At 41.7% G+C, this 12,717-nt stretch overlaps 1 protein-coding gene across 2 annotated transcripts in view; it reads left to right on the forward strand.

Moving 5' to 3' along the window:
• Window positions 1-12,717, forward strand: part of KIAA1549 (KIAA1549 ortholog) — a 137,862-nt gene that overhangs the window by 75,713 nt on the left and 49,432 nt on the right. For both annotated transcript variants that reach the window (XM_089688724.1, XM_089688723.1), the window contains exon 4: window positions 7,751-7,928. In XM_089688724.1, coding sequence (XP_089544850.1) covers window positions 7,751-7,928 — 178 coding nt within the window. The remainder of the gene's footprint in view (window positions 1-7,750; window positions 7,929-12,717) is intronic.

Raw genomic sequence — 12,717 nt, forward strand, 5'->3', positions numbered from 1 at the left:
ATGCAGAAGAGCTGAAGGCAGCTATTGAAGCATCCTGGTCTTCCATAACACCTCAGCAGTGCTACAGGCTGATAGCTTCCATGCCACGCCGCATTGAGGCAGTAATTGCTGCAAAAGGGGCCCAAACCAAGTACTGAGTACATATGCATGCTTTTACTTTTCAGAGGTTCGATTTTGTTCTATGTACAATCCTTGTTTTATTGATTGCATGTAATATTCTAATTTTCTGAGATTGTGGATTTGGTGTTTTCATGAGCTGTAAGCCATAATCATCACAATTATGACAAATCACGGCTTGAACTATCTTGCTTTACATGTAATGAGTCTATCTCATATATTAGTTTCACCTTTTAGTTGCATTACTGAAATAAATAAACTTTTGCACGGTATTCTAATTTTTCAAGTTTCACATGTATGCATAGCCAAAATTATAACTAAACAAAGGGTAAAGCCCCTCTCAGATTTATATTGCTGCCTGTGTCCCTATTCCCCGAGGATTCATCCTATTTGTCCTGGTGACCTGATCACTGTTACAGAAAGTGAGCAACTGAGGGGTTTCTCCTTACTTTGTAGAGATTTCCTCTCATTTTCTTTTGTATCTCGAGGGAAGGAGGTAAAGAAAAATGTTCCTAGTGGGCAGGGACTTAGACAACAGCAAACACTTGTGGGTTGAGCCACACGTTAAGTAACTCACCCCTCCCAACCTTGCACACACCTCTGGACAAGTGGGCATTCCTAGGCAGGCTGTGTTTGCATGCGGACCACCTTAGGTGACACCCACATGTGATGCTGAGCCTCCATGATTAAATTACTGAAATGCAATTAAAGTAACACTAAAGCTTTGTTTTTTTTTAAATAACAAACATGTCTATACTTACCTACTTTGTGCAGTGATTTTGCACAGAGCAGCTCCGATCCTCTTCTTTTTGGGTCCTCACCAGTGCTTCTGGCTCCTCCCCTCAAACAGCAAAGTCGCTCACCCTGGGGGCACCACTGCGTGCTCTCCCCCGAGCCGCTGCTCAGTGCATCCATAAGACATAGAGCAGTGACTCGCCGCCTCCACTCTCTCATCATTGGTTGGATCAGTGGGGGCTCAGGTAAGGATTGGGGGAGCCGCTGCACACAGGTTTTTTTTCCTTCATGCATAGAATACATGAAGGTAAAATAACCTTGAGCGTTTAGAACCACTTTAAGAAAAGGGCTGGGCAAGGACAGTCAAAGGTAGATGATGGGTTGGGCAAAGAAAGGCGTAGACATTGCTGGATGTTCTTCAGCTAGGAAATGAGGAAGGCTCTATCTGACTTCCTTGCATCCTCTAATGCACATTGTGAGAAGCTCACTGTGTGCAGTGAAATCAGAGTGAGGGCCAGTTCACACTGCATGCGTTTCAGTTGCTTTTTTTCTGCATCCAAAATGCACAGAACGTAGGTGATATGGTTGTCACTGTCATAGTTCACATCAGTGCTTGCAGTTCCAGCGTGTTCTGGTTGTTGAAAAAAAAAAGTAGAAAAGGCTGCATTTTTCCTGCACAGAACTGTACTGGAATGTGGTAAAATGCATAAAAAACACACTGGAATGTACATGCCCCTATTTAAATTGAAGAAAAAGTGGTGAAAAAATGAAATAGAAAGCATCAAAAGCGCTCTAGAATGTGTCAAAAACTCATCAAAAATGCTTCGGAACGCCCTTAAAATATTTCAAAAACGTGCATGCAGAAACACATTCGGAACGCATTTGGACTGTGTTTCTGTAGTGTGAACCAGGCCTAACTAATTCCAGTACGGGACAGGAGCCTGTACAACTGTGCAAGACTGCAGGTAAGCCTGATGATCAGATTTAATTTTCCTAGAGAGCATTTTCACATCCGTGTTCTGATGAATTGAACAAGAAATGTGCCCCGAGGTCCTGCAGTTGTAAGAGAAATGTTTTCCTTTATGGGAAATACGAATAATTTACTTGATATGTTTGTGTGATTCCCTGCTTATCCCGACCTCAGAAGATCCCCTGTACATTATTGATGAGGCAGCTAAATATAGATACAGAGAAATACGTTTTGGATAATCCACAGTAAAGCTGAGATTGTCTGTATGCATACCGGGAATGAAAGTAGAAAATGTGCACAGAAAGTAGAGATGACACACAGCAGAAAAGATGAACAGCTCACACATGGAGATAGAACAGGTCACTCCACCCAGAAGTGAGAGTTCGTTCTTGGTGGGGTCTGATTTCCTGTTTGTTTGTCTGAGAATCTTTCCACAGAGGCAGTCACCTCTATTCCTTGGATCAAAACATTCACATATATTTAATTGTAACAATTCTGGATATTGAAATATAATATACAGAGGATACTGTAAAAAAAAAAAAAAAATACCTTCATATATGTCGCTATTGCTAGTTCATACGGTAAAGCACTTCACAACTGTATTGCTCTCACTGTAAAGAATCTCTTCCTTTACCAAAAGTGAAATAATTTTTCCCCCAGTCTGCGACTGCTACTGATAGAGATTTAAAGTGATGGCCTTCCTTAACCCCTTCACGCCGAGCTCACAAATATATGTGGCCCAACAGAAGTTGGCTTTCTTCAGAGGTGCTCCATAGCATGCTCCCAGCACAAAGACTGAGCTGTCACCAACTGCTCCTGGTCTGGCACTAATATTTGGGAGCCAGGAGGATTGGCTCTCGATCACATGATCACTAAGCCTGTGATTGGCTGTTACAGTGATCACTCAATAAAACCTACCTCTGTACGGTTCTTTCTCCTCTGAGTGGGGATCAATGTCTATCTTCAGCTTATTTAGTTAAGCTTTAAAAACAAAAGATAAAATCTGATTGGTTGGCATGTGCATCTGCTCTATATTCTCTCTGCTCCAGTTTTTATAAATTCCAATTTCCTCCAGTGTTTTTTTTTTTCCTTCACCCAGAGGCAAAGAATGGCAAAAAAAAGTGTTGGACAAATTGTTAGACCATGGCTTGATTTAGGATAGTATCGGGGTTAAAGGTCATGGCCAGGGTGAGTGTGTTTTAGGTAGGATTAAAAAAAAAGTGTTTTTTGTAACCTAGTTCTCAGTGTGTTTAGGTAGTAGGGCTGAAACAACTCATTGACATAATCAATTATGAAAATAGTTGTCAACTATTTTCATAGTCAATTAGTTGGTCAGTCGATCAGTTGACTTTTATATATATATATATATATATATATATATATATATATATATATATATATATATATATATATATATATGTGTGTGTGTGTGTGTGTATATATATTTTAAACTTTCAATAACTACAGTCTGCATGAATAAATTATTATTACAATACCACAAACATAGAAAAGTGAGGGCAGAAAACGGCAGAGTGGATCATCGAGTCTGCCTATGTTTTTTTGCTAGCTTCTTTTTCTGAGTATAGATCTATGCTTGTCCCAAGCATGTTTGAAGCTATTTACTGTGGACTGGCTCACTACCTCTGCTGGAAGTTTATTCCACACATCAAGTACTCGTTCAGTAATATAGTACTTTCTGAGATTAGTTTGAACTTTCCTCCAGTTAGTTTAAGGTCACATCCCCATGTTCTTGATTTTGATATTTCCTAATATATAATATACAGCAACTGTTTTGTTTTTCTGTAAAGCGCCACCTTTTATCATTGAAAAGCCACACTTGAGCTCCAGTCAGTGACTTTGCTTAGGCTAAGATGTCATCAGTCTTCTGCAGGCAGGAGGAAGCTTTTCCTCAGTCTCCTCTCCCCCAGCAGTCAGATTGCAACTTTGTAATTTTGTAGCAAATCACAAAGTGACAGTCTGCAGTGCAGCAGGGGCTGATTTATGTCATACATTTGTGGGCATAACCTAGAAGTGTAGAGGCATCAGGATTTACTTGATTGTTTCGTCTTTGTGCCAGCATCTCAGTCCAGGCAATAGATGGTGATCCTGGATCATGTCTGAACAAAAATGAGTCTAAAACAGATGAAGGCATCTTTAGCTGGGGAGGGGGTGGGGGGTTGTTACACTGACACATTACCCAGAATGCTGCACCTAACAAGAAATAATATATCTGATACTGGATATTATTATTATTTCAGGTACTTATATAGCGCCGTCAATTTACGCATCGCTTTACACATATATTGTACATTCACATCAGTCCTTAATCCTCAAGGGGTGTACAATCTAAGGTCCCTAGCTTACATTCATACATACACATACTAGGGCCAATTTAGACAGGATCCAATTAACCTACCAGCATGTCTTTGGAGTGTGGGAGGAAACCGGAGTACCTGGAGGAAACCCACGCAGGCACAGGGAGAACATGCAAACTCCAGGCAGGTGATGCCGTGGCTGGGATTCGAACCAATGACCCTAGTACTGCTAGGTGGAAGTGCTAACCATTTAGCCACTGTGCTGCCCTGTTTAAAGAATTAATTCAGATGGGCATTGACACCTGTTCTGCATGCAGCATGCAGACAGCATTTGTTATTGCACCAGCATCCACCCTGAGCTGTGCATAGGTAGACTATAGAGCTGGATACAGATGCATTGACTGTATTGAACACACACTACCTGCATTCGGATCTGTGCACCCATTCCTGTACACATATCAAATTCTTACATACGGTTGTATGCATACAGCCATTGCATCTGCATCCTCCTCTGTAGGCTGGCAGGGCACAGATCGGGGTGGATGCAGACACAATAATAAATGCAGCCTGTGCGCAGAACAGGTGTCAGCGCCAGTTTGAATGAAGCCAAAATGTTGTGCATATAGTATGATCTTGGGTATATCCTTTGGTGTCCACAAATGTGCAAGAACCTCCTTCACACTAGACTGGTATAAACCAATGCGCATTGCGTGTCTTCCAACTGCCACAGATTGATCCTTGTGTCACTCTGTGCTGCTAACTTTCCCCAAGGTGTTATGCTTTAGAAGCAATGGGACACTCGGGTGTTATAAGGTGACAATTGGTCTTCCTAGAGACACAGATCCTGGATAAACAAACCAACAGTCTTAACAATACAAACTCTCAGTTAACTCTCAGTTAACATGGAAAAAGTCAAAGCAAATATATATAGATATATATATAAAAAAATATAGAAACACTACATGATTTGCCGGTGTGAAAGTGACAATTTTGGAGAACAAGATTCAAGGTTGTTTTCCGCCACATCCAGGACTTATACTGTGTGTGTATATGTATGTGTGTGTGTGTATATATATATATATATATATATATATATACACACACACACACACTATATTGCCAAAAGTATTGGGACGCCTGCCTTTACACGCACATGAACTTTGCTGGCATCCCATTCTTAGTCCATAGGGTTCAATATTGAGTTGGCCCCGCCCTTTGCAGCTTCAATTCTTCTGGGAAGGCTGTCCACAAGGTTTAGGAGTGTGTCTATGGGAATGTTCGATATTCTTCCAGAAGCGCATTTGTGAGGTCAGGCACTGATGTTGGACGAGAAGCCTGGCTCGCAGTCTACACTCTTAATTCATCCCAAAGGTGTTTTATTGGGTTGAGGTCAGGACTCTGTGCAGGCCAGTCAAGTTTCTCCACCCCAAACTTGCTCATCCATGTCTTTATGGACCTTGCTTTGTGCACTGGTGCACAATCGTGTTGGAACAGGAAGGGGCCATCCCCAAACTGTTCCCTCAAAGTTGGGAGCATGAAATTGTCCAAAATGTCTTGGTATGCTGATGCCTGAAGAGGAAATTCCCTTCACTGGAACTAAGGGGCCAAGCCCATCCCCTGAAACACAACCCCACACCATAATTCCCCCTCCTCCAAACTTTACGCTTGGCACAATGCAGTCAAGCAAGTACCATTCTCCTGGAAACCACCAAACCCAGACATGTCCATCGGATTGCCAGACAGAAGAGCGTGATTTGTCACTACAGGGAACATGTCTTCATTGCTCTAGAGTCCAGTGGCGGCGTGCTTTACGCCACTGCATTCGCCGCTTTGCATTGCACTTGGTGATGTAAGGCTTGGATACAGCTGCTCGGCAATGGACACCCATTTTATGAAGCTCTCTATGCACTGTTGTTGTGCTAATCTGAAGGCCACATGAAGTTTGGAGGTCTTTAGCTATTGACTGCAGACAGTTTGTGCGCTTCAGCATTCACTGACCCCGCTCTGTCATTTTACGTGGCCTACCACTTGGTGGCTGAGTTGCTGTTGTTCCCAGTTGCTTCCACTTTGTTATAATACCACTAACAGTTGACCGTGGAATATATAGTAGCAAGGAAATTTCATGGATGAACTTAATGCACGGGTGGCAACCTATCACAGTACCACGCTTGAATTCACTGATTCATACGCACTGCGTGCATTTTCTGCAGTGTCTCCATTGATCCAAAAACACAACATTTTGCATTTAAAAGAGTCTCTGACCCTTTCCAAAAACACAGCAGCTCAAAAATATATAGATGTGAACATGTCCCATTGGAAACCATGTTAAATGGACTGTAGTGCATTTCTAAAAAAAAGCAATAAAACACACATTGTGTGAACCAGGCCTTAAGCCTATCTTAAAAAAAAAAAACGCCCAGGAAGAACCTTTACACGATTGTGGATTGTAAGATTTAGCAACCCCACTCAGAAGACATTTACGTCATTGTATTTATTTGTGTTTAAGTGTTCGCTTTGATGGCTACAAAGTGCTCAGACACAGCACAGCAGTGACTCTCTCTGCCCCTTGACAGTAAGATTCAGGCAAATTGGATTATCACTGTAAACATACACTAACCAGAGACCGTTTGTTTGTAAACACAGTAAAAACAGGTCATGCCATTGGCTGGCTTTTTGCACAACTGAATACTGAGGCTGATCATGTGACTCCATAGCAGACAGTCTCACCCACTCAACACTCAAAAAGTTCCTGAGAGCGACCCATTCTTTCACAAATGTTTGTAGAAGCAGTCTGCATGCCTAGGTACTTGATTTTATACACCTGTGGCCATGGAGGGGATTGGAACACCTGAATCCAATGATTTGGAGGGCTGTCCCAATATGTTTGGCAATAAAGTGTGTGTGTGTAATACAGTGGCTTAGTGAATAATCTTTCTGCCTTCTAGCACTGGGGTCCCAGCCAGGGCACTATTTCCATGAAGTTTGCATGTTCTCCTTGTGCTTGCATGAGTTTACTCCTCAAAGCCATGCTGGTATGTTAGTTGGCTCCTGTCTACATTAGCCCTAGTATGTGTGTGAATATAAGATAGGGACCTTAGATTGTGAGTTCCTTGGGGGCAGGAACTGATGTGAATGTACAGTATGTAAAGTACTGTCTAAATGCTTGCCAGTATATATAAACACTTGTAATAAATTAATATATATGGGGTTTACTGGGCCAATAAACTGGTGAAGTAAAGCACATACTCTTATGATCTTCCATCATCATTGTACCATATCAATCCAGAGCATGTTAAGGGTGAAAACACGTCAAAGCTTGCGGTTCTTCAGATTGTGTGCCACTGTCCTGCCTCTTGACCAACTATTGATATCGCTATATACATTTTACCTTAACATCTCTGTATTTGGTCATTTAGAAGAAAATAAAAGGGGAGGTGGGGGTTCATGAAGGAGAGTGGGGTCAGAATTAGCGGCAGGGTTCTGCATAATTCAGTGTGATCTGAATTCTGGTGAGGAATGTAGTAGGGGCATGCTAATGATTTAATAACATAGATGAAGAATAATATGATTTGGAGAGTTTTCATTGGTTTACTGTTTTATTTGTTTATTTTAGGTCTATACATTGTCAGAGAGCTACTCGTTCATGGTGACCTCTGGACCCTTCGTGTACACTGCCATTGCCGTTGTTAACATTTTGGGCAGCAGCAGCCTTGTTATTGGGCTGGCTCCTCCCATTTTGTCCCTTCAGACCTCATTTCTTGGACTGGACCAAAGATTCCACGTTCAAACAGGTGAGACCAGCTGAGCACCATATTTGATTCCATCATCCACAGGTTTCCCTCCTGATACCTTAAATCTTACTGTTTAAATGTAGACTGTATTGTAAATGTGATGGAGCAGGGATTGAGCCGTGAACGTAGAGTTCAGGAGCCAGCAGGAACTGATTACAATAAAGAATGCTCTCAGTAAAGTAGAATTAGGTCTATAAAAACCCTCTTGTTTGTTCCTTTTTTGTCTTTTGCCATTGGAAGTGCTTTGTTGGGACTGTTCGATAAGAGCAAAAAGATACCTGCCAAAAATCCAGTGAACTCTTTACTTTCCTGTTCTCTGCTTCTGCTTATTGTTATCAGCTACATTGTTCACAGCTCTCTCTTTGGACTACTGAACACCTCAGCCTTATGTTATGATGAAAGGGTGTTCTGTAGTCCTAACATACTTCCTGTGTTAGGGTGTAAACGCTGTTCCCTCATAGATACAGGTGAAACGCGAAAAATTAGAATATCGTGCAAAAGTTCATTTATTTCAGTAATGCAACTTAAAAGGTAAAACTAATATATGAGATAGACTCATTACATGCAAATCAAGATAGTTCAAGCCGTGATTTGTCATAATTGTGATGATTATGGCTTACAGCTCATGAAAACCCCAAATCCACAATCTCAGAAAATTAGAATATTACAGTCAGGTCCATAAATATTGGGACATCGACACAATTCTAGCATTTTTGGCTCTATACACCACCACAATGGATTTGAAATGAAACAAACAAGATGTGCTTTAACTGCAGACTGTCAGCTTTAATTTGAGGGTATTTACATCCAAATCAGGTGAACGGTGTAGGAATTACAACAGTTTGCATATGTGCCTCTAACTTGTTAAGGGACCAAAAGTAATGGGACAGAATAATAATCATAAATCAAACTTTCACTTTTTAATACTTGGTTGCAAATCCTTTGCAGTCAATTACAGCCTGAAGTCTGGAATGCATAGACATCACCAGACGCTGGGTTTCATCCCTGCTGATGCTCTGCCAGGCCTCTACTGCAACTGTCTTCAGTTCCTGCTTGTTCTTGGGGCATTTTCCCTTCAGTTTTGTCTTCAGCAAGTGAAATGCATGCTCAATCGGATTCAGGTCAGGTGATTGACTTGGCCATTGCATAACATTCCACTTCTTTCCCTTAAAAAACTCTTTGGTTGCTTTTGCAGTATGCTTTGGGTCATTGTCCATCTGCACTGTGAAGCGGCGTCCAATGAGTTCTGAAGCATTTGGCTGAATATGAGCAGATAATATTGCCCAAAACACTTCAGAATTCATCCTGCTGCTTTTGTCAGCAGTCACATCATCAATAAATACAAGAGAAGCAGTTCCATTGGCAGCCATACATGCCCACGCCATGACACTACCACCACCATGCTTCACTGATGAGGTGGTATGCTTAGGATCATGAGCAGTTCCTTTCCTTCTCCATACTCTTCTCTTCCCATCACTCTGGTACAAGTTGATCTCGGTCTCATCTGTCCATAGGATGTTGTTGCAGAACTGTGAAGGCTTTTTTATATGTCGTTTGGCAAACTCTAATCTGGCCTTCCTGTTTTTGAGGCTCACCAATGGTTTACATCTTGTGGTGAACCCTCTGTATTCACTCTGGAGAAGTCTTCTCTTGATTGTTGACTTTGACACACATACACCTACCTCCTGGAGAGTGTTCTTGTCCTGGCCAACTGTTGTGAAGGGTGTTTTCTTCACCAGGGAAAGAATTCTTCAGTCATCCACCACAGTTGTTTTCCGTGGTCTTCCGGGTCTTTTGGTGTTGCTGAGCTCACCGGTGCGTTCCTTTTTTTTAAGAATGTTCTGAACAGTTGTTTTGGCCACACCTAATGTTTTTGCTATCTCTCTGATGGGTTTATTTTGTTTTTTCAGCCTAATGATGGCTTGCTTCACTGATAGTGACAGCTCTTTGGATATCATCTTGAGAGTTGACAGCAACAGATTCCAAATGCAAATAGCACACTTGAAATGAACTCTGGACCTTTTATCTGCTCATTGTAATTGGGAAAATGAGGCAATAACACACACCTGGCCATGGAACAGCTGAGAAGCCAATTGTCCCATTACTTTTGGTCCCTTACAAGTGGGAGGCACATATGCAAACTGTTGTAATTCCTACACCGTTCACCTGATTTGGATGTAAATACCCTCAAATTAAAGCTGACAGTCTGCAGTTAAAGCACATCTTGTTCATTTCATTTCAAATCCATTGTGGTGGTGTATAGAGCCAAAAATGTTAGAATTGTGTCGATGTCCCAATATTTATGGACCTGACTGTACATGCAATCAATAAAACAAGGATTGTACATAGAACAATATCAGACCTCTGAAAAGTATAAGCATGCATATGTACTCAGTACTTGATTTGGGCCCCTTTTGCAGCAATTACTGCCTCAATGCGGAGTGGCATGGAAGCTATCAGCCTGTGGCACTGCTGAGGTGTTATGGAAGACCAGGATGCTTCAATAGCGGCCTTCAGCTCTTCTGCATTGTTCGGTCTCATGTCTCTCATCTTTCTCTTGGCAATACCCCATAGATTCTCTATGGGGTTCAGGTCAGGCGAGTTTGCTGGCCAATCAAGCACAGTAATCCCACAGTCATTGAACCAGGTTTTGGTGCTTTTGGCAGTGTGGGCAGGTGCCAAGTCCTGCTGGAAAATGAAGTCAGCATCCCCATAAAGCTCATCTGCAGAAGGAAGCATGAAGTGCTCCACAATCTCCTGGTAGACCGCTGCGTTGACCCTGGACTTAATGAAGCACAGTGGACCAACACCAGCAGATGACATGGCTCCCCAAATCAACACAGACTGTGGAAACTTCACACTGGACTTCAAGCATCTTGCAGTGTGTGCCTCTCCATTCTTCCTCCATGCTCTGGGTCCTTGGTTTCCAAATGGGATGCAAAAGTTGCTCTCATCAGAAAAGAGGACTTTGGACCACTGAGCAACAGACCAGGTCTGTTTTTCTTTAGCCCAGGTAAGACGCTTCTGACATTGTTTGTTGTTCAGGAGCGGCTTGACAAGAGGAATACGACATTTGAAGCCCATGTTCAGGATCCGTCTGTGTGTGGTGGCTCTTGATGCACTGACTCCAGCCTCAGTCCACTCCTTGTGAAAGTCCCCAACACTTTTGAATGGCCTTTTCCTGGCAATCCTCTCCAGGCTGCGGTCATCCCTGCTGCTTGTGCACCTTTTTCTTCCACACTTTTCCCTTCCACATAACTTTCTATTAATGTGCTTTGATACAGCACTTTGGGAACATCCAACTTCTTTTGCAATTACCTTTTGAGGCTTTCCCTCCTTATGGAGGGTGTCAATGATGGTTTTCTGCACAACTGTCAGGTCAGCAGTCTTTCCCATAATTGTGATTCCTACTGAACCAGACTGAGAGACCATTTAAAGGCTCAGGGACCCTTTGCAGGTGTTATGGCTTAATTAGCTTATTAGAGTGGGACACTTTGAGCCGAGAATATTGCACCTTTCCACAATATTCTAATTTTCTGAGGTTGTGGATTTGGGGTTTTCATGAGCTGTAAGCCATAATCATCACAATTATGACACATCACGGCTTGAACTATCTTGCTTTGCATGTAATGAGTCTATCTCATACATTAGTTTCACCTTTTAAGTTGCATTACTGAAATAAATGAACGTTTGCACGATATTCTAATTTTTCGAGTTTCACCTGTACAGTACATATAGCGAGCATTGTCAGCCCACAACATGAAGTGGGTTACTGGCAAGATCAGCAATTTAAAATAAAAATAAAAAATGCCTGAAAAAATAAATATAGAAAGGTAACATCAGAAAAAGACTAAGTTGCCCATTCGCGTTTGCCCCCTTTTTATTATTTTTTCTTTTCTTTAATTTATTTGAGTATAGATCTGTTTCTCCCAAGCATGTTTAAATTCACATACTGTTCACTGATTCGTTACTTCTACTGGAAGTCTGTTCCAAGCATCCAACTACTATTTCAGTAAAATAATACTTTCTAAGGTTAATTTTGAACTTCTCCTCCTGCTAGTTTCAGGTTGTTTTCCTGTGTTCTTGATCTTGGCTTCATGCTGAAAATTCTGCCTTCCTGATCCTTATCACACCCTTCATGTAGTTAAAGTCTTTCGTTATGTTCCCCATTCCCTTTCTCTGCTCAAGACTATTCATATTAGATTCCTGACGTCTTGCATGATATGTTTATCCTTCAAACCTTTCACCATTTTTGTTGTCTGTCTCTGGACTCCTTGTATCCTATCAGTATTTGTAAGTGAGGACACCGTATTCTAAATTAAGTCTATCTAAAGATCTATATATGGGAATCTGGACTTCCTTCCACCTTCTGGGGATCCTTCTACTGATACCTGAAGCTCTATATAGGGGAATCAGGACCTCCCTCCTCCCACTGAAGATTCCTCTAGTGATACCTAAAGATCTATATAGAGGAATCAGTACCTCCTTCCTTCTGGGGATTCTCCTAGTGATACTTAAAAATCTATATAGAGGAATCAGTACTTCCTTCCTCCTGCTGGAGATTCTTCTAGTGATACTTGAAAATCTATATAGAGGAATCGGTATCTCCTTCCTCTTGCTGGGGATTCCTCTAATGATACCTACAGATCTATATAGAGGAGTCAGGACCTTCTGCTGGTGATCCTTTAATGTTAAACTAAAGATCTATATACAGTTGTGTCCAAAATTATTCAACCCCCACTGAAATTGAGTGTTTTGGCCAGTTTGACATTGCTTTTGATCATTCAGT

Source organism: Staurois parvus, unplaced genomic scaffold, assembly GCF_062004578.1.
Source record: "Staurois parvus isolate SC_StPar_1 unplaced genomic scaffold, SC_StPar_1.0 ptg000452l, whole genome shotgun sequence".
Classification (NCBI taxonomy): domain Eukaryota; kingdom Metazoa; phylum Chordata; class Amphibia; order Anura; family Ranidae; genus Staurois; species Staurois parvus.